This window comes from Pseudopodoces humilis, chromosome 1, assembly GCF_049639895.1.
Source record: "Pseudopodoces humilis isolate 2021_Gansu_Grassland_sample_001 chromosome 1, ASM4963989v1, whole genome shotgun sequence".
Classification (NCBI taxonomy): Eukaryota; Metazoa; Chordata; class Aves; order Passeriformes; family Paridae; genus Pseudopodoces; species Pseudopodoces humilis.
Window position 1 is genome coordinate 95,272,526 of NC_142200.1, and position 23,243 is coordinate 95,295,768.

Here is a 23,243-nt window from a genome sequence, read left to right on the forward strand (position 1 = left end):
ATAAGATTTGTCTCTCCCTTTTTTATTCTGAGTCTTGATAAACACATTCCTGTCATCTTTTCCATGTATGTCACATACTCCAAACCCCTTGCTGTCTTAGCAGCACTTCTTTGTAGACATTAACACAAAGTGAGGAAAAACACTGAATTGCTAAGAAAAAATGCACAAAAAATTAATAAGCTCAATTTGGAACACTAAATAATTATGTTTGATTCTGATGTGCTAAGTAAAACTATTCCTAACAGAAAGTTTTTAAAAGTAACAAAAAATTGAAGTTCACAGGCACCTTCTGTAATATGCAAACTTTGTGGTTAAGTGTATGTGCAAATAAGAGATGGAAAATTAAGGCTTCTATGGTCTCACAGAAAAAAAAGGAGGAGGCTGGCCCCAAGGAATGTATTACCTTTAGAATAATGTAACTAGAGACATTATTAACTTACTTGAGATAGTGAACAGTTCAAGCAGAATTGCTATATGATAAGGCAGAATCATTTGTCTGTGAATCATTGTGAAAAAGAAGGGAGAGTAGTGATTTGCTAATGTGGAAACTGTTCTCATCCAGCCTTTTGTGCTCTATGCGATATTTCTTCTTACATCTTTCTTCACTTAAGCAGGATGGTCAGCTTTCTCCCCCCATTATTTTCAAGAATTTGAATTAGTTACAGAAATGTATTATCAGCCCTTAGGAAACTGAAATGAACTACAGTAAGAAGGAAATGAAAACAGGCTGCGGTTCTTACTCAGGAAAAAACAATTTGAGAAAAACCGTTTACCTTGCAGCTACTGCCTTTAATGTTCATTTCACACATTATGATTCCTGTGATGCAGGAAACCATGTGGTCCATCTTGGGCTGGAAGGCGACTGAATGTGGGATCACTGTTGTCCTTGCTCTGGATTTGTGCTGTTCCTTGTGCTGGGAACACAAAGGAAAGGAAAATCCTTTTCTCAGGGAAAAAGAATCATATTTTTTAACCTGCCAAGCTGTTGCCCATCCTCAGTTTTCTTTGTTGGTTTGAAACATGTTGCTGTTTTCCCTACAGGTAATAGGAAAAGGAAGGGCTTGTGTGGCATGCTGCTATCATATTGTTGTAAAGATGGACCTTATAAGTCGTGTGTGTTGTGGTCTTATCAGAATGCAGGGGTCTTGATATAAACACCACGTTTCTCAAGTTTACCACTGGGAATAGCTTTCTGAGAACATCCTTCATTATTGACATGAGCCATTCTATTAATTCTCATTTTACTGTTTCTTCTTGCATGTTAATATGTGTGCATTTCCATCCTCTCACACAAGTTTTAATATGTATGTTACTAAATATGTTACCGTACAAAAATTCTCATATGTTTTTATTGTAGGTTGTGTATTGAGGAAAATTTCATACATTTCATGCCACACCTTTGAAATAGAGGAGCAGAAGCTGTAGTCTTCCTTTTTCAAATAGTCATTAAATTTACCACTACAGATTTCAGAATTTGTGAAAGTGTAGTCTGTCCTGAGAATGAATTTGGTAAAGGCAGTTAACTAGAGTTTCTGAGACTTCTCTGTGGATGTGACAGTAGAGAGTGTATGCACATGTAGATAAAACTGATTTTCTGTAAAGTAGTGGTTTTTAAATACAAGGAAAGCAAGTATGTTTTAAGTTTAATTAATTCCATATTGAATATATTGCCCTTGTCTTGCATTTGGAGTTTTCCTGGTTATAAGGTGCTACCAGTAAACTGTATATATTAAACCAATAGTTCTTCATAAGAATTGTCTTGATACCTATTTTTTCAGTATAGAAAAATAACCACTTCTACAAATAGTAATCTTAAATCTGCAAGACAGAAGTCCCCAAACATCATTTAGCAATTCTTTTGAGAAATGAATGCTCCAGTGGTCATTTTCTTTCAGATAGTGACAAGTGGTGCACATATAAAGGATGCCCAGATTTTAACACTCTTTGTTCATTTTAGCTCAAAAGTCTCATGTTTTTTGATTCTCCTGATTTTAAAACATAAATTTAAGGATCAGAGGCTGCTCCTAGTCCAATAACACAGGTTATCATGCTTCTATATTGTTATGTGAAATGTTGGGGTTTTTTTCTGTTTCTCAGTTGCTTTTATTTGGTCTCAATGACAACAAAACTGATTTTTGAGGAACCTGATATACCTCAGTGGAAGGAGTCTTTTCTCAGTGCCATTTCATAGAATGCTAATTTGCTAACATTAGAAATAACTTTCAGTCCTCCCAGTTTGTTACTTCTCTCACAAATCCTAGAGTTTAGAATGAAATTGTCTTTTGAAGCAATGAATTCTTGTTATATTGAAATACTTGTTCTATATTGGTGGAGCCAGGCTTTTGTGCTTTCATGCTGACATAATGGATTTTGAACATGGTTCAAAATGTGAAGTCAAGATACAACTTCTTCATATCTTTGGTGCTTAGAACTTGATTATTAATCAGAAGTATCTCATACTGACAGTCTCTTCTAAAGAAAGGGTTTTGACATAATTTGTGCTATTTCCTTTTCTTCTATATTATTATTGTCATTGTATGTAATGGCAAGAGACAAACATCTTTTGTATTCTATTACTGGCAATGAGTAGGTATATGCATAGGCTCTGTCATTAGCAAAGATTTAAATCTTAGTAGCATAAAGTATTTGTATTAAGACTAGCTGATTTCTGATGTGTCTTTTTGTTTTGTTTCTTTTTTTCTTCCTATAGAAAACTGTTGCATCTCCAACTGTTTCACGCCTTACAGATACTTCAAAATTCACGGGTTCTCACAAAGAGAGGTTTGATGCCAGTGGGAAAGGAAAAGGCAGAGCTGGCCGAGAAGATCTGGTGGATAACTCAGGATATGTATCTGGTTATAAGCATGCAGGCACATACGATCATAAAGTACAAGGAAACAAGTAAGGCTGAGGGTTTACAACACAGAGGGGAATAGAGTATATATTTGTAAGGATGATGTTATGAATCCCACATGTTTCGGTTATTGTGAATGTTGAGACTATGTTGTCAAGAAGTTGTCTTCAGGAACTGGAACTGATTTCAACATCTGCTGAGCTACTTGCAGCACAATGCCACTTCATTACATTCCTCATGCATATATTGGCAAAAATAAATGAATATGTAGGTATAAAAAATACATCATTTTGTTGAGCTTTAGGAAAAAAAAACCCAAACCAACAAACAACAAAGCCAAAGTCAAGAGCAGTTATAGCACACTTCGTCAATTCAAGCAAAATATCTCAAACATTCCTGATGTTCAGTTGTCCTGATGATGTCAAAGAGAACTTCTTGAAAAGAGGATCTTTTGTAGCAGTCTTTCTGAAGAATATCCCATTACTTATGCAGTTTCATTTGACTACTGTTTTAGGGGTTTTTTTTAAATGTCTTACATGGGATCTAGCACTTTTCTTAAAACATTCAACAATATACTATTGGGAAGTAAGTGGTAGTAATATACTAGGTTCTAGCCTGTGCTTATTGTATACCACTCACGTAAAGAAAGCTATTTCTAGGACAATATAGACTCTAAAGTATTTTATGTCAACAGAAAGAGTTGGAAAATACCAGTCCTTACTTTCCTCCTGTCTATACTTTGTGCTTGTTCTTGTGTGTACTGTAGCATGGTTCTGACTGGCTGGATTTGGATGGAGCTATTGTACTAACCTGAGAGGTGAGGAACAAGACTAAGAAAGTCTAGTTAAGGATTTTCACAGTCTGTTTTCAAGTTTGCAGTGCCTCACATTGGAAGTGAAGGGGGAATTAAGCCAATAATGCTTTAAAATACTGTTTATGACTAAACACTGCCAATCAGATTGCTATTAAATGAACGTTATTTTGCACATATGTTGGCACATAGTCCCTTTAAGCTCTAATGTATGTAAGAAAAGCTTATGGCTCCTTGGAGTAAGGACATTTACAATTAATATCAATGTAATTAGGTGCAATTTACCCACAAAAAAACCCCAAACCATTATGACTGGGCTACATTTTATGACAGATTCATTTGAAGTCAAGGGATTTGATTCTCTATTCACTCTTGCTGCCAAACTTGGGAGTAATAGCACTTCTGGGAATGGCTTTCCAATGTTACCAGTCCCACAGGTTTAAGGTACAGGCAGCTGAGTATGACTTAGCTGGGGTCCAGAATGCCAAAAGAAATTAATTGGTATAAAAATAACTCTTTTTTTCATATTGGTTGAAAAGGAGTGAAAAGTCCATTCCAATTTTCTGCAAGAGCTGAACAAGTACCTTAATGTATTACTCTGATTCTCTGAATTAGTTGTGAAAGATAGGATGTTCAGTATTCAAAACCAGCTCTTTGCAGTTCTGCCATGCTTCCTTTCAAAAGGAGCTTGTGCTCTGATTTTCATGTTGAACTCTGACTAAAGGTTAATAGATTTATTGCTCTTCCCCCAGCCATAAAAGCATCCCACTCAGAATACATAAATGTAGGTGAGCAGTGTGTGCTTTCATGTGCCATGCAGGTGAACAGTCTGTATTTGGCCAGTGTATGGAAGGAAAGGAAGCACAGGTTTTCAGCCCTTAAACTGCTCATGTTTTGTTCTGCTGACATTGTGTGATAGCCTGTCTTGTAGCTTTGCCCTCAGTGGCCCTTTGAGCCCATACATCAGCCTAAAACCAAAACAACAATAGCAAACAAAAGACAAGAGCTTCTTTGTGGACTTGGACATCCTTTTGTTTGTTTATAATTTATTTTGATGTTTGTTTTTAAGCGGGATGGAAGTTTGCCAAAACACACCACATGCTCTTGTAAAGATTTAAATAGTTTTTCCCATGGATGGCTTTGGTTACCTTGAAAGATTTTAGATGTATGTAAAGATGCTCAGGATGCAAAGTGTTTAGCTTTGTGAACCCTTTCCAAGAGTTACCCAGTGTTCTTGAAAAGTGAAGGTTACCCAGTTCTGTGTTGCACTGGGGACATGTCACACTCCAGAGCAGGAAATAGGATACTTGATACCAACAGTGGCTAAATGATTCTGGTATGGTAGTAAACTGTCTAAATGTAAAGAACCTTCTTTGTCACTGGTGCCTGTGCACCTGAAGATGGCTCCAGGGTAGTCTTGTTTTTTTTAATGAATAAAAAGGCTGAGCCTACAGCCCTTGATGGATCCTTCAGCTGAGTTACAGGCAAAATCAGTGTCCCTGTTTTTCCTTTTGACTTTAAGACTTGCCTATTAACTCACTGGTAATTGAAAAGTTCTGGACCCAGCCTCACTAAAGGGTGAAGTAGAGCCTACTGCAGAGTCCAAGAGCACACTGTTGACCTGGGTGTTTGTTGCTAGTTATCTGCCTTGTCTGGCACATTAGTGACTCTTTGCTTTTAGGTACACAAAGGACAGGTTTGCATAGGTACCCAAATACAGTGTCTGTAATGCCAGAATGTTTCCATACAGGAGGAGTGATTGGTTAGGAAGATTTAAAGATATAATTATGTTTTAAGTTGTTAGTTCAAAGTGAGAGAGATCAGCACACTCAGAAGGCATGGAAGGGAATTGAGAGTGCGGACAGAAGCAAGTTGACACTGTCTAGAAATTGAGTTACAAGAGGCTGATGTAGCGAGCTGAGGTTCTGCCAGAGTTTACTTTGCATTGTTTGTGCATTATAAAGTCCCTGCCATGAACCAAAGCACTTTATTTGGACCTGATGCAAACTTTGAAATTCTTTCAATGGCAGAGTAAGCTTGGGATCAGAACCTGAGAAGATGGTTCAGATATCAGTATTTTGTTTTGAGGAACACACTTCTTTTTTCTTCTTTGTTTCTACAGTCTGATAGTTTTAAACCTCAAAGCGATACATGAAAATAAATCATTCTGATGTGACAGTTACAAAGGAAAGTTGTTGCTGGGAAGATAGTACTTTGTAAAGGTTTTTTCTTTTACTGTGCTTGGTGTGAAAGATAATGGCTATGAATAAAAGCATCTTAAGCAGCTGTGTATTAGGGGTTCACTACCTACTTAAGCCCTTACTATTCCACTGATATTGGTAGGAAATAAAAAGCCTAAATATTTGCTTGATTATTAGCTCTTAAGTTTCAGGCCTGCTTGGGAATGAGGCAAAGTACATTTTCTTACTCATCTGCTATTCCCTCAACTCTCAGGACAGTAAGTACAGCTTATACCTCAAAGATGACAGGAAGGGATAGGTGAGGAGGTGCCCGATTTTCAACCCTTAGAGTGTTGTAGGGTATATTCTCTTCCAATGCACCATGCTCCAGACTGTAACTACATGTCATGTCTGAAGTAAGGACATGGGAACCTAATTGTTAGGTTCTCTTTTTGGGGGCATCTCAATTCATTCCATCTAAATTTCCAGCCTGATTTTCGGCATCTTCCACTATGTAGCACTGTCTTATGTGACATCTTCTATAAAACCCTATTGTTCCTTGTTATCTTTGCTTTCATTATTACAGTAGATGCTACCAAAATAAATACGATCATAAAGTTCAGATAGCTTTTAGAAATAAAACTGCCTTAAAGAACAAACTCAAATTGTACTTAAGTACTGTGGCAGTACACAATCCTTACCTATATGTCTACAGAAGCTTAACCTCACCATCAAAACCTTTACAAGACTGAGGACAAGAACTGAAAATCCTTACTGAGGCAAATGAATAGTCATTACAAATAATTTTCTAAAAATAATGTTTTTAAGTAAAATATGCAGCAGTCAAAAGGGATTTTCTTACTAGTGCTTGCTTACTAATTCTGTTTAGTCACTCCATGAGCTTTAGTTGAGAGTTTCACTGGGAGTTTTACAACCATCAGTATGGAAATATCAAAACTAAAAGTGATTGTCCTGCTCTTTGTGGTTATCAAAGCTATCACAATAGCATTACTGAGACTCAGACATTAAAAAACATGCACAGTTTCATGAGTCCTATATGAACAGTGGTAATTAATTGTAATCAAATATTTGGAATCCCAAGGGAAATGTTGAATATTAGGCTACAGCCAAAATTTAGCCCCTATTTTTTCAGCCTATAATACTTCTTACCTCCTTTTTATTTAGGGAAGGGAAAAGGAGATTTCAAAACTACTCATGTGTCACAGCTTGTGTTTTTTATCAGCATAGAGATTGTCTTTCAAAGATATTTTGAATTGAAGTGTGTATTTTATTGACCTTATGTAAATTTAAAATTCTGACAATTAAATTTAAAAGTCTGAAATTTTTTTAGCATTGTACAAAGCTTTGTTCAGAAATTACCATTTCAGTTATCTGTATTTTCCCTCTATTGGCTCAATTAATTTTTTTTATGGTAGCTGGAATTAGGCAGAAAAAGGCAAATGACTACTATGGATTTGGCTTGCAAGTGATAGGTATCCCAGCCATCTGTAACCATCTGTAGAGAAAATCCTCATGTATATTCCTCCAAAACCAAAACTTCAAAGTTGTAATTGATAGGTTTTTTTCCTTAAGGCTTTTCATAGTTACGAAATGAATTTTAATTCTTTGTGCCTGCATGTATGATAGTCAAAACATAACCCTGCCTTCAGGGATGCATGTATTCTGGGGGCACCTGCCTGTCATCTGTGAATAAGAATTCTCTGCACTGGCCAAGAGCAAACCTTTTACCTTCATGATAGAACAAATATAACATTGCACTGGTATTTGTCCTCTTAACTGACTGTCAGCCTTGCGTGTGTGCCAAAATAACTACACCTTTGTGTATGTTGTAGTGTGAATATTATGTTCTTGGCTTGTCACTTAGTTGGTATTAAGTAATGTAATGCACAAGACTTGTGTAGGTTTGTGTGTGTGTACACATGCTCTTTTGATCCAGCTTAAGTAATTAAACTGTATAAATGCTGATGAAAAAACTAAATCTTATTAGGGACAAGCTCTAGCCCTGCAGCCAGTGCTGTTCAGCTTGGCTGGTTGGGGACATTGTTATGCTCCGTTTGTAGCATGAAGGTAAAGGAGGCTTTTGCTGTTTTACCTGTCTACCCTGTTCTGAGAGAAATCACTCCTCAGCAATTCTAACATAGACTTAGTGTGACAAGAGTTTCTCTATGGTGAAGAAGTAGGAGAGAGAGTTAGGGTGAAAGCCAGCTTTCCTCAGAGTGCTCTTAGGAGACCGTTTAAAACTATGCTCTGCATGGGATCTGTATTTTCCTTTGCCCCAGCTTTGTAAAGCAACTTGACATTCACTGTGTAAACACGCAGTTGTTCATCATCCATTCATAAGTATAAAGCTGTGGTATAATGAGATGGGAACATCATACATCACCTGTGGACTCAAGTCTTGGACCTTTATACAATTAAATACCAGAAGCATAATGACAGCTCTTAAATTTGTGTGAAATCCTTAAAGTCTGGAGTACCTCAAATTAATACATGTGTACCTCCTGTACTTGGAGTATTTGCCCATAAAGTATCATTTAACATTCAGTTGCTCATTTTGTGCAACCCCAAAGTGCTCATTTGGCTTACTTAATATAAGCTGGAAATGATGGTCAGGGTTGTTCTTTTTAAGTCTTCAGAATCTTAGAACTACTAAGAAACCTGTAGTTGCATTCATGTTTGTTCATTAAACTCAAAACCAATGCTTTGAATGATGTCCCAGCTAAGAATAGTGCTTCTGGAAGTAAAAGAACATTGCAGATAGAACCTCTGTGTCTTAATTGTCCAAGTAATTTATTTTTGCAGGGAAAAATGTCTCTTACTATATTTGGTATATTTTTCATGTTTTGTATATTAGCCTTGGTATATTGCTTCAAAAACCCTATGGAGAAGGTGGATTTCAAAACAAGTTTAAGATACAACTCTTGACTTTGTTGTTAGAAAACATTTGAACTGACTTATTTCATTCAAACTAATTGATCATCCACTCAAGGTAGACTTTGGCAAGAGTAAGCTTGATCATAAATAAGAGGGGGAAAAATCCAGTCTCTTGGCTGAGCATTCTTGACAGACAATTGCAGTTCTGGTTGTCTGAAACAATTTTTTAAAAAAGAAGTTATCTTTTGTATTCATGTACATGTGCATGTGCATGCACACAGGCACTACTTGGGGGCATGGATATACATGAGGGCAAAACTACAGAAGAGACTTTTGGTTTTTCTCTTTAAACCTTGCATTTAGAAATTGACATTGAAATACCCAACTGACTAACCTGATTTGGAAAAATGATAAGCTTCTGTCATATTCCATTGCAGCTAAATAGCCAATGAATTAATTTTCAAATACAGTTACACAGCATCTCTTTTGTGAGTTACTGTAAAGCTTATGGCACTGTACAAAGTGAATTTTGATGTAAACATTTGGGATGGTCTCAAAGATAAAGCTCATGATAATTTGCCCTTACCTCCAGTTATCTTTATGCAAGATTTTTCTACTACTTTGCACATTTTTCAGAAAACATCAATAAAGTTAAACTTAACTAAATTAAAAATATGGCCCTTAAAGTACACTCAGTTCATCCATCTTTGCATTTTGATCACCAGCTATATTATAGATGAACAACAAAATAAGAAAAAAAGATGTCAGTCTGAATCCACACAGCAGTGAATTATTTTAAGTTCCAGTTTACATCAGATAAGTTTCTGTATGCTTGCATTTGCTCAAATGCTATTTTTAAACAAAGTAATGAAATAATGTGAAATAATGCAGCCTGGGCTCTGTTAAATAGGGTTATATTAATGCAATTGAAATGCTCTGTATGTCTGTTATAGTCAAGCTAACTATGTTCTAGATCTTTACAAAGGCTTTGTGTAAAGTCAGTTAACCTATAAACTGGTGTCCTGTATAAAATTGTGTTGGCAAATTACTTTTGTTAGCACTGTAGTGTATGAAAAGTTAAGATCATACTCAAAAACAAGTTATAGGGTGCAAAAAATTGTTTGTTTTTATCTATGTGCTGGGTTCAGAATATATCAGCTTTGGCAAATTCTTGCAGCAGGGAAATTTTTTTGTATAATGCTTGTAATACAAAGTAATTTGTCTTTACATTCTGTAAAGCAGAGAAATGGTCAATGTTGGATAAGTATATTGAAGTTTATTCTTAGCAAGGTGTTATGTTTCACAGATTTAAATATTAGAGGAGAAATATATATTTATACAGAAGTATAATTTTTGAATGAGGTTGATTTTGTTCAGTCATGAACCATTTATTTATCCACATTATTCCTCTGCTAGCTTGTTTATCAATCCATGCTGTTCCAACATCCATTTCTAATTTGATTTAGATGATTCTTCATTTGCACAAATATGGGTGTGCATGCTGTCAGGACCTGATCATAAAGGATGGAGGCAAAACTGTTTTGTCTTTGATTACCTAGAGCACTAATTAAAATTTAATAGTTAAGCAGTTGGGATATGGAGATAGGTCTTGACATAGTCTTCCTTGGAGCACTGTACACTATGATAAAAACCTCCAGTGAAGCTTACTAGTTTTTGTTATTATTTTCATTTGTCTTTCATCAACCAGGAAGCTGCTGTGTGCTAATAATTACCTGTAATATTTCTAATTGCAGGCATTGCAAACATTAACATGCAGCTGTACTAGCCTACTGTGTTCACTGTGAAATTTTCAATACGGTAAAAAACTTTACATGATCATTTAACCTTACAAGTTTACTTTTTCACACTAATTTAACACTGAATCTTCTTTTCATTATTGCAAATGAACAACTCAAGCATAGCATTTCTAAATATTAATTATAGCAGATAAACCTGTCCTAAGCAAAGATTTTTAACCACTTGATGAAGGGGGCCAGGCACCATCCAGTGCAAAGCACACTGGGCAAAATCTTATCCCCACTGCAGCCAGTTCCAAAATTCTAGCTGGTGTCAGCAAAAATAGAACCACCATTACCAAGGGGTTAATATGCTTAGTAACCATGACAAGAGGTTATGGGGGAGCACAACAGTGATTCTCTATTTCCATGTCTTTGTTTCTGTTAATTTAAAACTACTACTCTTCAATCTCTAAAATAAGTAAAAGAAACTTGAAGGGGGGATCATATACTACTAGTTTGTACTAGGTTTTTTCAGGAAAAGGAAACAAATTTATATATATATATATATATATGCAATATATTTTTACACTGTTTATTAATGCTAGAAAGTATTAAATGTATCACTTTATCTGTGTGAATGTTAAAGTAATGACAATGTTATGGATGTTTTGAACCTTTTGAAGTTGTCTTGTTAAATTCTAAACCCACATTAACAATGGAAAAGCTACTTTGTCTGCAACGTTATTGTTGATGTTTTAGGGGAAAAGTTCAAGTGCAGCAGTTGTTTTGATTAGCACTGTAAAAGCTTGGCTTGACAAGTTATAGTGAAATCCATATTTTAAACACCATTTTGTTAAGGCATAGCTTCTCATAAAGTACGTTACTGCTGTTGACTGACTGTATAAAATTGTATTTTTAGTTGGTAAAGTGATCAATAAATGTGTTACTACATCAGTTCTGGGATTTATTGAAGTAAATGGTATTTGCTGATAAACTTTGTAAGCAACAGTTATTTTAGCATTTTGATGTTAATTTAGTTGCTGATGAATTTATAAATTACATCAAAATACTCTCTGAACATCCAGCTGTCTGGTTCTGAGCAGAATCCATTTATTTTTTGCCGTTTATTTTCCTAGTCTGAATAATGACTAAAGTTGACCATTAATATTTTAAGGATTCTAGTATGATGCTTGAATAGCCATGATAATGGTGATCCACCAAATGAGATCTATCAGGGATTATGCCAATGTTCTTAACTAGCTATTTAAGACAGACTGATCCTCAGTGCAAAAGCTTAAGTTACTTCTTTCAGCATCTTTAAGTGGTGTTGAAAATATTTTACTTGTGAGGAAAGTAATTTGCTACATAGAACAGTGTTTCAATGTTGTTACATCCAAAAAAAGCAAATATGAACCTTTTGTTTATAGATAACATCACTCAGCTTTCCAGTAGCAAAAATACCATGATTTTTTTTCAAGAAGCAGAAGACTAAAGTACTTAACTCACAACATTGTAATAGCATAATTAATAATGTGACAAAAAAAAAGTCAGAGTGCTGCTCTAGAAATGTAGCAGTGTCAATTGACGATTTGTCGTTAATTGACAAAATGAGCAGTCAGTTACTAATCCAGTGATTAGCAACTGCAAGGAAACATAACTAAACAACTTATCCAGTTGTTCTCAAACTGGAAATTATACTCCTTGTTCTCACATACTGGACAACCTTCTTTAGAACTGCCTTTTAAGTGAAATCTAATACAGCTGTGTCCTGAAATAGCTTTTCTTCCTGCATGGAGACCATGGACTGTCCCCTTCTGTACTCCTTTTAACTCTTAGCATGTATGGTTACTGAAACTGTAAAAAACATAGTTGAGCAGAACCTATAGAAAAAATCAAATTTGTTACCATTCCAAAAGCCTTTAAGATAGGGGAAGATGGTATGCCCTATGAGAATATAAAACACTAAAATCTGTATTTTTAAGAGAGTTAAGTATATTTTCCTGTAGGGCCTCTAGAAATGCCCACTCACCCCTACACACTTCTTACACATCATGATTTTAAAATTAAAATAACCCCCCTCTGCTAGGATGCGTTCTCTTTACTCCAGGAATACAATTATAGTTGTATAACTAGTTTTCAGTCTGTTTTTCTACTCTTGCAGTAACTACACACTTCTGCTCTCGTGTCCATACTTCACGTGCAGGCTGATCTTTTGTGGTTCTGTCAAGTTGCTTTACCACAGCCAGGACTGTACAGACTGAAGTGTGGAGGCAAAGGCTACCTCTGCCAAATCTGAGTCTTCAAGGGACTTAGCCTGTCTTCTTAGCTAGGTCTTCTAGTTAGCTTTTGGTTTTTTCATTTCCTCAGCTTTCTATTTAACTCACTGCACTGACTTATAAATAATGTAAACTAACCCAAGCACATTGAAAGGTTGCATACTTACTGATAAGTATTCATTAAATCCCCTCTCAGTCATTTCTTCCACAACAATAGTGAATATATATGGAAGGAACCAAAGGCAGGGATGTAGGTGGTCTGGGGAGGAACAAGCACAAGAAATTAGAGGGATAAGGGATTAGTCACTGGTCCATGCAGTTATTTGGTGATGCCCTGGATCTCCTAAGTGCCAGCTGCCCTGTCTTATTAAATTTAATTTCTAGCTATTTTCTTGGAAGAGGGGATTCTCTGTTCTGTGTACATATGTGCTTATGGAGGTCTAATTGCTACCAGTGGAGTCATACCATGGGTCATAGTAGCCAGTGTTGCCTGTGGTGCCAGCAACTAGAGTGGAGGCTGTGGGTGACAGGGACCTGTATGCCTGTGATGCCAGCAGCTGGGCCAAGTGAGGGCATGTATAGCATCATTTGGCTGCTAGCACATACTGGGCTGAACCTAGACAGCAAACAGGGGCTTTAGCATCAGTCACCAAAGCATTCATAAGACTGGGCCAGATACTTGTATGTCTCTGGAACAGCTGGAAGCACATACCCAAGGGACCCAGCAGTCCGTAACAACCGCTGGGGAGGCTACAAGGTCTGATGGTGTGTGCCTCTGCACAGGAGATGATAGAATTTGCGGGATAGTTGCTCAGCTGGCTGCACATCTAATCCAAATTACTCAAGGGATCCAGTGTGTGCTGGTCTGCATTAGGTGGGAAGGGAATGATGTCATGGGACCATACCAACAGATGAAGTGTAGCTGTGATCTTCATAGACTTGTATTTCCAGATTCCCGCAGCAAGGGAAAATAGGGATCTAGGCATTAGCCATTGGATAGGCTGTCTGGAGGGAATCTCATTAAATATATGCGTGTTTCCTACTAACACCCCTTCATCCTGGTCAGCCATAGACAAGTTGTTTGAACCGATTTTGGTTTTGTTGGTGGTGCTGGCTTTGTTTTTTTTTAAGTGTGGAGGATTTCTGGCTGTGTCCATCAACACTACTGCCATAAAACAACTTTGCCTTCTTTTCAATGGTACTAACATCTGTTGTTGCCTGTATTGTTACAAAAACTTTGATTTGTTGTGTTTAACTGATAACAGCTCCCATTAAATTGCTCAAATCGAGTCTCAAGGCATGTGCATGTCTGTTAATTCTTGACAGAAATGAAAGTTCTTTACATGAAAACAATTCAGGCAATCAATTTTGTTCATTACCCCAGCTAAATCAAATTATTTTTCTTAATCTTTCCTTTTAGTAGTATTTTGGTGGGCTTATTCTATTTTAGTACTACTAATTTGAACTTTTACTACAAAGCAAACTCTTTAAAGGAACATTTCTTGTAAGTTTCTTAGTGGAAAAAGTTCTTGTAGTCATACACTGGCATTTATTCAGTGAGAGTAAGTTTCATACGTTGACATCACTGGACCAGATAGAGTATAAAATATGAAAAGTATAAATACAGTTTTTTTAATATAAGATTAAAATTTCTTATATCTTTATATGTAAAACATGTATGTGTGTGTATATATATGTCATGGTGTAGCTTTACCTTTAAGACAGCTTAGAAAGAGAGGAAGTTAGAGCCGCTAGTGGCTGATGGGAGTTTTTCCTCCTGACCAATTATCAGTCATTTCCAAGAATTGACAGCAGATCTGACCATTAAAAAGTGAATTCAACTTGTAAACACCCCCTTAAGAAGTACAGACAGAGTTCTCTTACCCTCTTTGGTTTCTGGCTTTTGACGAGGTAACAAGCTCTGTCCTGGCCTCCTTCCCCCCCTCCAGGCCGACAAGGCCGCAGGGAGGGCAGGGGGAGAGAAGCAGAGTCGGTCAGCTGAGCTTGGTTTTCAGTTTCTGCTGCGGGACTGAAACCTGACACTATGAACTCTTGCAGCTTTCTAAAGCTTTTGATTCTTTTACTACTTGGATAAATGAACAGATTACTCCTTTTTCTCAGAAAAGACAGAGAACGAGAGAGACAATCAACATGCAAAAAACATCACAGAACCACTAAAAACAGTGAGAGAAAGAGTTAAGTTTAAATAAGGAGAGAATAAGGAGATGCGTACAGCTGAAATATCTTTCTGTTAAAGCTATGGAGATGGATAATAGTAGTTTAAAAGACTCCTTTAATTCATGACTAGAGTATGGGAGGAATAGGGTATTCAAAGTGTGGACTTCTTAAAAAAAAGAGAGAGTAATTGCGATACTGTGAGTTGCTGGAGATGGGTAGAGTGAAGACTTTTTGAAGCCTTGAAGAGCAAAGCAAAAGCTGTTTTCCAGGAAGGCTCACAGAGACAGATGAAGAAGACTTCTGCCTTTGAATAACTCATCCTTAAAATAGTATCCCTAGACTCATTTGACCCATGCACACCTCGGAATAATGTGGAATGGGAGGAGTGAACTCTAAAAACTCCATAGATTGGCAAAAAGAAACTTCTGTTTCTCTACAAAGAATGAAATAAAGACTCTAGAAAAAATTGAGACTGTTTTTGACCACCAAAGTTCTAAAGTTTTTTTTTGTCTCTGTGTTATCATGTGTACAAAAGAATAGTTAAGTGGTGAGAGATAAAAGAGTTTTCTGGAAGTTTATTCTAGTGTTCTTATTCTTGTAGTTTGTTAATAAACTGTTTCTATTCCTTTTAAGTTTTAAGCCTGTTTTGCTCTTGTTCAAATCCATATCTCACAGAAAGAAATAGTAATTTTTTAGTTACTGGTTTTAAACCACAACAATATATAAATATACATATATATACATACACATGTTAAAATTGGTATAAAATGCTTCCCATTATTTGAAATCCCATCTCAGTTCTTAGGTACTATCAGCAGTATGAAGTGATGTTGTATGTTAATTTTGGGATCCTGCTTTAGCTAATTGCTATGACACAGACATCCTGAAGGATGTAATCTTCTTGAGTAAATCTTGCCTACCTTAAAGCAGCATCACAGCATTTTCTTATGTGCAGTCTTTGCTTGCTATTGCCTTCTCATTCTCATCATTCTCATAAACAGCACTTGACGATGGCTTTCATCGAGAGCTGTCTCATTCTGCTTTTCTCAGTTTCTTGTCTGTCTGCCCTCTGATGTCCCACTCTACGGAGAAGGAATCTCCCAAGATAGGTAAATGCTCACGGTCAAAAGGAATGACTAAAGTCAGAGGGTCCACGAAGTTTTACTAGTAAATTTCACACTTTGGCATGGAAATTGGTATGTTAGTCCCTGACCTGCTCTGTAAGTTAGCAAGGGGTTTTGAGTAAAGGGGTAGGGTCAGTGGGAAGAGAGAAAGGAAGAGAAGAGTTAAAGAGGGGAAGAGAAAGAGAGAGATCATCTGTTCGGCCAATGAGATGTGCAGAGTCCTGGGGATGTGTCCCTGGGCTTGATGGGAGTACCTTTTTACAGATCAGTTTTGCCTGCCCTGAGGACAGGTTTATTGCTTTCTATGCAAATTAGTTTTGTTTACTGCTTGAGCATTTCTTTTTATGCCAATTTAGAGAACATTTCAAGCAAATCAAGGGAAAAAAAAAAACCAAGCACCAACACACAACCCAGACCAGTCCTTTCAACAGAGACAGCTGTTTATATAGGAGGAAGGAACAATAGATGCTAGGATAGACAAAGTGTGTACTGGCAACAGAAATCTTGGGCTAGAAAATTTAGTTATCGTTTTACGTCTGTTCTTTCAGACCTATCTGAACATGGTTTGGAGTAGGTCACAGGGGTCTTGGGTGGTCTCATATCCTCCTGCTGGATTTGCCCTTGTTTGACAGTTCATGCCTATTGCTTCACGGATGCTGTCTTTTGTTTGTTGTGCCTCCAGGGACTAGAACAAGGAAGTTTGTCCCTGCTCTACCTCCACATGGTCCTCTTCTCCAATCAAATCTTGTTCTTGGAACAAACCCCCATGGCTGTCTGGTTAATGGTGTTTGACACATACGCATTAGCCCTTATCGTTGGGGCTTCTACATACTCCTGGGGTGTAGCTTGATCTCATGTAAATATTACCTGAGAGAATTTTGGACTAAGTAGTGTTTCTAATTCTTTTTAGAAGTAATATGAGATTGTCTTAAAAATTGCATTTTATCCAAAATTTTTATTTCTCTGCAGAATGCAGACCATATAACAACTCCTGATTTATTTACTGAATAAGTAGCTATTTTCCTCAGATATTTTACACCAACCAGAATGCCATTAATTATGATTGTTGATGTCATATATTAAAGAAAAAACACTTTATGGTGTTGCTAAATATATAACTGGATGTTGAAAAGAAGACATGAATTAAGCCTTGTTTCTGATAAATTAAGACATATTTTTTCACCAAAGTAATGGGGTTATGAGTTTTCTTTTTGGAAACGAGTAAATCCTGTATTTCATGGACCTGTGAAAGGATAAATCTTTGGCAGGATATTAAAAAAGAATCCAGTAGGTGGTGCACGAGGCATAGGAGAGACAGGCAATGCTCTGGAGACCTAACTGGCACCTAGGAACTGTTTTCAATTTAAAAAAAAAGTCATCACAAAGACTCGGAAATAACCCCAAAATCAAAGTTTAAAATCATTGATAAAAAACTTCAATGAGCAGTCCAGGATATAAGCAAATTTTACTTTGCCAATTAAAGTCTTCTTGCATTTCTATACAGATTCAATGACTACATCTGGGAGAAAACTAAATCTTACTGCTAAAAAGACAAAACCTTTTGTCCCAAAGCCTGCACAATGTGATATTGCTAGAGTGCAGAGCAGGGTGAGTGTGAATTACAAAATACCTAATGTGTGACATTGAGTTGAGACCCAAAGGTGACATCCATTTCTCCTATCACACAGAAGGAAGGAAGCAAAAAGGCTTGTGGATCAGTTCCCTGTAATTTCACCGGAGGATACGTGTCCCTTATGTCCAGTGTTAGCTTGAGATACTCTTCTGTACAGCCCACATGCATGTCTTCCTCTACAACACTACCTCCAGTTTTTAGTCAAATTCCCTTAGGTTTAGCTAAGTCATTACCTCCCTGTGCCCCAGAAGCACCCTCACACACACCTGCCTGCTAAGCAAGAGGCAGTTTTTGGCCAGTGTGCACAAAACTCAGCCAGCCAGCCACCCACCACAGGTATACACAAATGACTAAATGACTAAAGACTGCAGCCTTTTTTTCCTTCAGTAAAGACACTATCAGAAATTTCTATGACTGTTCTTGTGTTGGTCATCTCCTCTGTGTTCCAACTTCCATTTTATAAATTGGAGACATAATCATAATTTCTTTCTGACTTACAGTCTGTGTCATTTTTCACCACAATTCTGCATGTGACTCCATTAATCCACATTACAACTTCAGAATAGGATTTAGATGAAAAACAATTATGTATTTGATAATTTTCCAACACTGTCTTCAGAGAAGAAATCAAATTTAATATACTACACTGTATGTAACTTGATTGTATCTTAGAATCATAAAATAACTCAGGCTGTAAGGGACCTCTGCACATCCTCAATTATCCAACTTCTGGTTAAATGAGCTCTCTAACTTCAATGTCAACAAAGCTGCTGCACAGTGTTCTGTTCAATCATATTTCAAAAGTCATGTCTAGATGCTTGACCAGTGGAAAAAATGCTTCTTTAATGTCCAACTGGAATTGTCTTTGTTGCCATGGAAATGCTAGCTGCCTCTTACCATTTCACTGTGTGTGTTGGTGAAAATCTGGTTTCATCTTCTCCATATGCCCCCATGTGGAAGATAGTAATTAGATTCTCCTCCTGCTCGCTTTTCCCCAATTCTTCTCCAGACTAAACAAAACCATGTCGCTCAGCCTATTCCTAGTATATATTCTAGCCTATACCATCTTCTCTGGACTCTTGTGTGTTATGATCTCTTGTTTATGTGAGGAACCCCAAAGTGGAAAACAGCACTGCCTCGTAAGTGTTGAGTAGAGGAAAATAATTTCTTCTCTCAATTTGCTCTCGTTAATAAAGCCCAACTTGTAGTGCAGTCATGTTCAACTCATTATTCAGGAAAAGCCCAAATTTTCTGCAGGGCTTGTACATAACCTGTCAGATCCTGCACCTGCTGCAGGGGTTTATTCTACCCAGTGTACCACTTTGCATTTGTCTTTGCTGAACTCAATTAGGACTGCAAATTTCTCAAGCTTGGTTAAGTTCCTTCCTAACAGTAAGCCATTTCCAGTTTGTTCTTTGTTATACATTAGTAAACACAAAACTCCTTGTAATTTAGAAATTATCTTGTTGCTTTGGGATTGGAATAGGAAAAGTAATGTAAGTTTACCCAGAATACATTTATTCAGAATAACTTGCTCTATTGACTCACATTTTTAAAGATATCTATAGAATCACATGATCATGTAAAAAAAAACAATTGTAACTGAAGATGATGGCCCTGAATATAAGTTGATGGGTCCATTTTAGACACCTAAGTTTGAGCATGCTGAGGAAGTTTTGTAATGTTAGTAAATGACAGTTTTTTTTCCTTGTTCCACAATTTTCTGGCTGCATGTCCAGAAAAACAAGTTCTTAAGAATAGAGCAAGAACAGAGATACTAGAGTCTATGGATTCGCCATGTGAGCAGGTTCTACATACAACATGTGCTGGAGAGTCATTTCAGGCAACACAAGTTCTTGTTAGAAGGTTTCTATTGCTTAACTTTATATATGCTACCCATAGCTTTACAGAAAGAGGGCTGATGAAAGTATTTCAGACACTGACAGGTCTGGTAAAAATGATGTAAAGCCTTTATTTTATTTTATTTGCAAGTAAATCTTTGTGAGAGCTTTAAAAATGTAAGACTAAAAGCCTGATGAATTAACCATCTCCAAAATTAAAATCAGATGGCTAAAATAAGTCTGCTAATTTAGACCAGTTATTTGGCAGCATGGTTTGCCTGAGAACAGCTCAGAAAGCTGCAGTCTGCTAGGTAAGAAGGAGACAACGGAGCACTGCTGAACTGGAAAATGCTGGGCAAGCTAAAAATGATATTGTGACTGTATTTTTCTAAGCATACATATATAAAAAAATGATAAAGTTACAAAAAAAAAAAGTCACAGACACATTAAAAACAAAATACTAAAATTACTCGCATTGAAATTACTATATTCTAATACTGTATCTTGGCATAACAAAATGATAATACCAAAGCTAGCATTCAAAATTTAAAATAAATTCAGTTTTTATTGCCAAAGGAATGCTTAAAGGCACAATATGCAGTTACATAAATACAAAGAACCAACAGAATGGAAATTTAAATGCAACCAAAGAACACTCCAACCAGGTATTTCAAGACAACAGACCCATTCTGAATACATCAGAAATCCTTTTTTTCCTATGCTGACTAGTGATATTCAGTTTCCAAAATGCTTACAAACCCATTCCAGGTTTCAAAACAAGCTAGCAGGAACATAGGATGCTAGTGTTGAAAATTAATGTCTTAATGAGTCCACCAATTTTGTATGAATGTCAAGAAACTAATTGATGACATAGGATGCCAACTGAAAAGGCTCCTCCAAAAGTGAATTAATGCACAAGAAACTGACGAGGCTCGTTGGATGTCTCAGCTATATCTGTGCTGCTGAGCATACTGCAAGACAGCTGTTTTTAAATGAGACATGTGATGTACCAGAAATGTTCCAGCCACTGAAGAATGAAGCTGTATGTAACCAGTTTACCACACTGCAAGGCTGCAGTATTATATGTGTAATTATCTTTCCAAAATATTTAGGCAAAATTCAAATGGTTAGTGAAGTCTTGTAGGTTTTTTAAGTGTTTCACTATGGGTTTTACCTGAACTCACCTAACTCTACTATTCACTTTTGAATGAAGCTCAAACTTCTGTAACAGCATTGCAATATCACTGTTTCAATTAATGCATTTGTACCTTCAATTGTTTGATTCTGTTGCTCAGGAAGACCTAATTTTAATGCATTATCTGTCTTAAATTGCACCCAATATGCATTTGATTCATCACTCACTGGATGATCATCTACAAAAGGAATTGATTAAATTAGGACTTGTACAAGTGTTTAAGTCAGGAAGTTTGAGCAATACCACAAAATCTTTCAGAGTTGATTGATAAGCTGTTTTTTAATTCAATGTCATTATCAGTACTGAGGTGGGTAATATATATAAATATTAATGAAAAAAGTAAGTGCATTCAAGATAGCATTGTAGGACATGAAATTGATGCTGACATAGTAAATGTACACAAAACCTTGACAAATCATGTAGAACTAGCCATTTTTCAGAGGAAATAAGATTTTAATTTTTTTAAACTCACCTGTCAGGAAAAGGTTATTTTGTGATGGCCATTTAAAAAACTCCATTATGCTGAAATAATGGAACATAAGCTGCTGAAATTCATCTCCCATTGACAGTACATGTTAGAGCTATAAAGGAAGCATTAGGAACAAACTTGCTGACTTTATGTTAATGATACTTTTAGACTATCTAGGAATATAAAGAAAGCATGACAAATTTAGAATAGCAACATGCAAGGCATATAGAAAATTTAGGTTGGTATTGAACAATAAGAATTTTTGGTAATAGGCTCTGTTGCCAAAATTGATGACTAATGTCAGTAGCATTGGGACTTCATGTACAACTAGGAAAGCTTCTGAATACTGTTTGAATATGATGACTATTCTTTAAGTTAGTCTTACACATGAAATGATGTGATTCCATTATACAAAGGTAAGCATGCCAAATGTCTGCTTTGAAATTTGGTAACAGAAAATTGAACAAGTAAGTTTACTTGCAAAAAATAGTACAGAAATGACTACAAAAGTCACAGAAAACATAGGAAGGTCTCACGGTTGACTTCCACTCCAAATATACCTCTTGCTATATTGTTCAGTCAGTTAATAGTGTTAGTTATACTAGTAACTATTAATAGAAGTAGCTATCTTAACTGTGGCCTTTGATATCAGTAATAAAGCAATAAACTACAATATGGATGATAGATGGAAGTTTACAAAGCAATAATATGGCAATTTGTTTTGCAGCTCCAAAGATAATTAAAAACAACACAGCTTCCCAGGGGAAACAGAATCTAATTTTCTTCCCTGATGCTACTGTGAGCACAAGATAAGACAACATTTCCAAGGAGAAAGAAATAAAGCTATCTTCTCAAAACCATTTGTGTATAGTGTCAATTTGTAAGGGGAATTTGTGTATACCTGCGAATACCTGTGAATTAATCAAGTTATATCCTCATAGGACAGTAATATGAAAGCTTAAGTGCAAAACAGTACTGTTTTGCATTTCCTGAGTTTTACTTTGATTCCTACTTCAAAACAACTTTAGTCTGAACTAATTTTACATTTCCAAAATACAGTCCAGAGTGATAGAAATTTGATACTTTACAGAAGTGAGTAGTCCAAAACAACAAGCCTTTTAATTTAGATGAGCACGAAGTTAGAAGAGAAACAAGACTGAATTACAAATTCTGTTCTCCTTTAATACTGGCATTCATCAACCTGAGACTGTGACATGTCAAGATGACCTGATCCAAAAGCTCACATACACTGAAAGAGGAGATGACAATCCTTTCCCCCTGTTTTTTCATTCTCTTTTTCATGCTTCCAATCAGAAGTTGCCAATGCACATATTTTTTACCTTGCATAAACTCCTGTGTTCTCTGGATTCCTCTGTGAGCTCATGTCATATGTCAACTTGCCAGAAAACAAGTCAATCAGGAAAGAGAAGACTCTCTTCTTTGCTAGATTAATGAACTAAACTCACCTGGAGAATTGTCTGATGAGTGCCAGAGGGAAAGCAAAGGAATGTGCAGGACTGTGTGGCCAGGAGCCATGTATCAGGGAGTGAGGTAGGATCTCTGCCATGACAAGGAGGATACAGGAATAAAAGCTATCCTTTGCTGCATCAGCAAGGCATTCATTTCACTCCAGTTTTTTCATGAAAATATTCTCATTATTACAAACCTGGAAAAAATAGTGATTTTATTTTTATATTACCATTGAAAAAGTAAAAGAAACCTATAAAACTATACTACTATAGTAGCACTACTATAGTACTATACTATAGTACTACTAGTACTACTATACTTCTATAAACTACTATAAACTACTATAAAAAGTAGAAGAAAAACTAACAAGTTTCATTTTAATTACAAAAAAAAAAATCTTAGTGTAACGCATGACAATCAGCTTTTAAAGCAGCATGTGAAACCTAAGTGCTATTTCTCCTTTACCACTTCCAGTCACACCATTTTCTACATTATATCTTTTGAATATGTCAGTTATGTCACCACCACAGTTAACCAAACTGGAAAGCTGATCCTGTTGAAAGATAATCAACTGGGGT

General features: G+C 36.3%; 1 protein-coding gene across 5 annotated transcripts in view; it reads left to right on the forward strand.

The window, feature by feature from the left end:
* TPPP (tubulin polymerization promoting protein) overlaps positions 1-23,243 on the forward strand; it is an 83,798-nt gene that overhangs the window by 49,258 nt on the left and 11,297 nt on the right. For 2 of the 5 annotated variants that reach the window (XM_005525227.3, XM_014254531.2), the window contains exon 4: positions 2,711-2,901. In XM_005525227.3, the coding sequence (XP_005525284.2) occupies positions 2,711-2,901 (191 nt within the window). Of the gene's footprint in view, positions 1-2,710; positions 11,434-17,561; positions 17,666-21,922; positions 22,056-23,243 lie in introns of those variants that run through there. The other 3 variants (XR_001331617.2, XM_014254530.2, XM_088067221.1) reach the window with 3 other exon arrangements.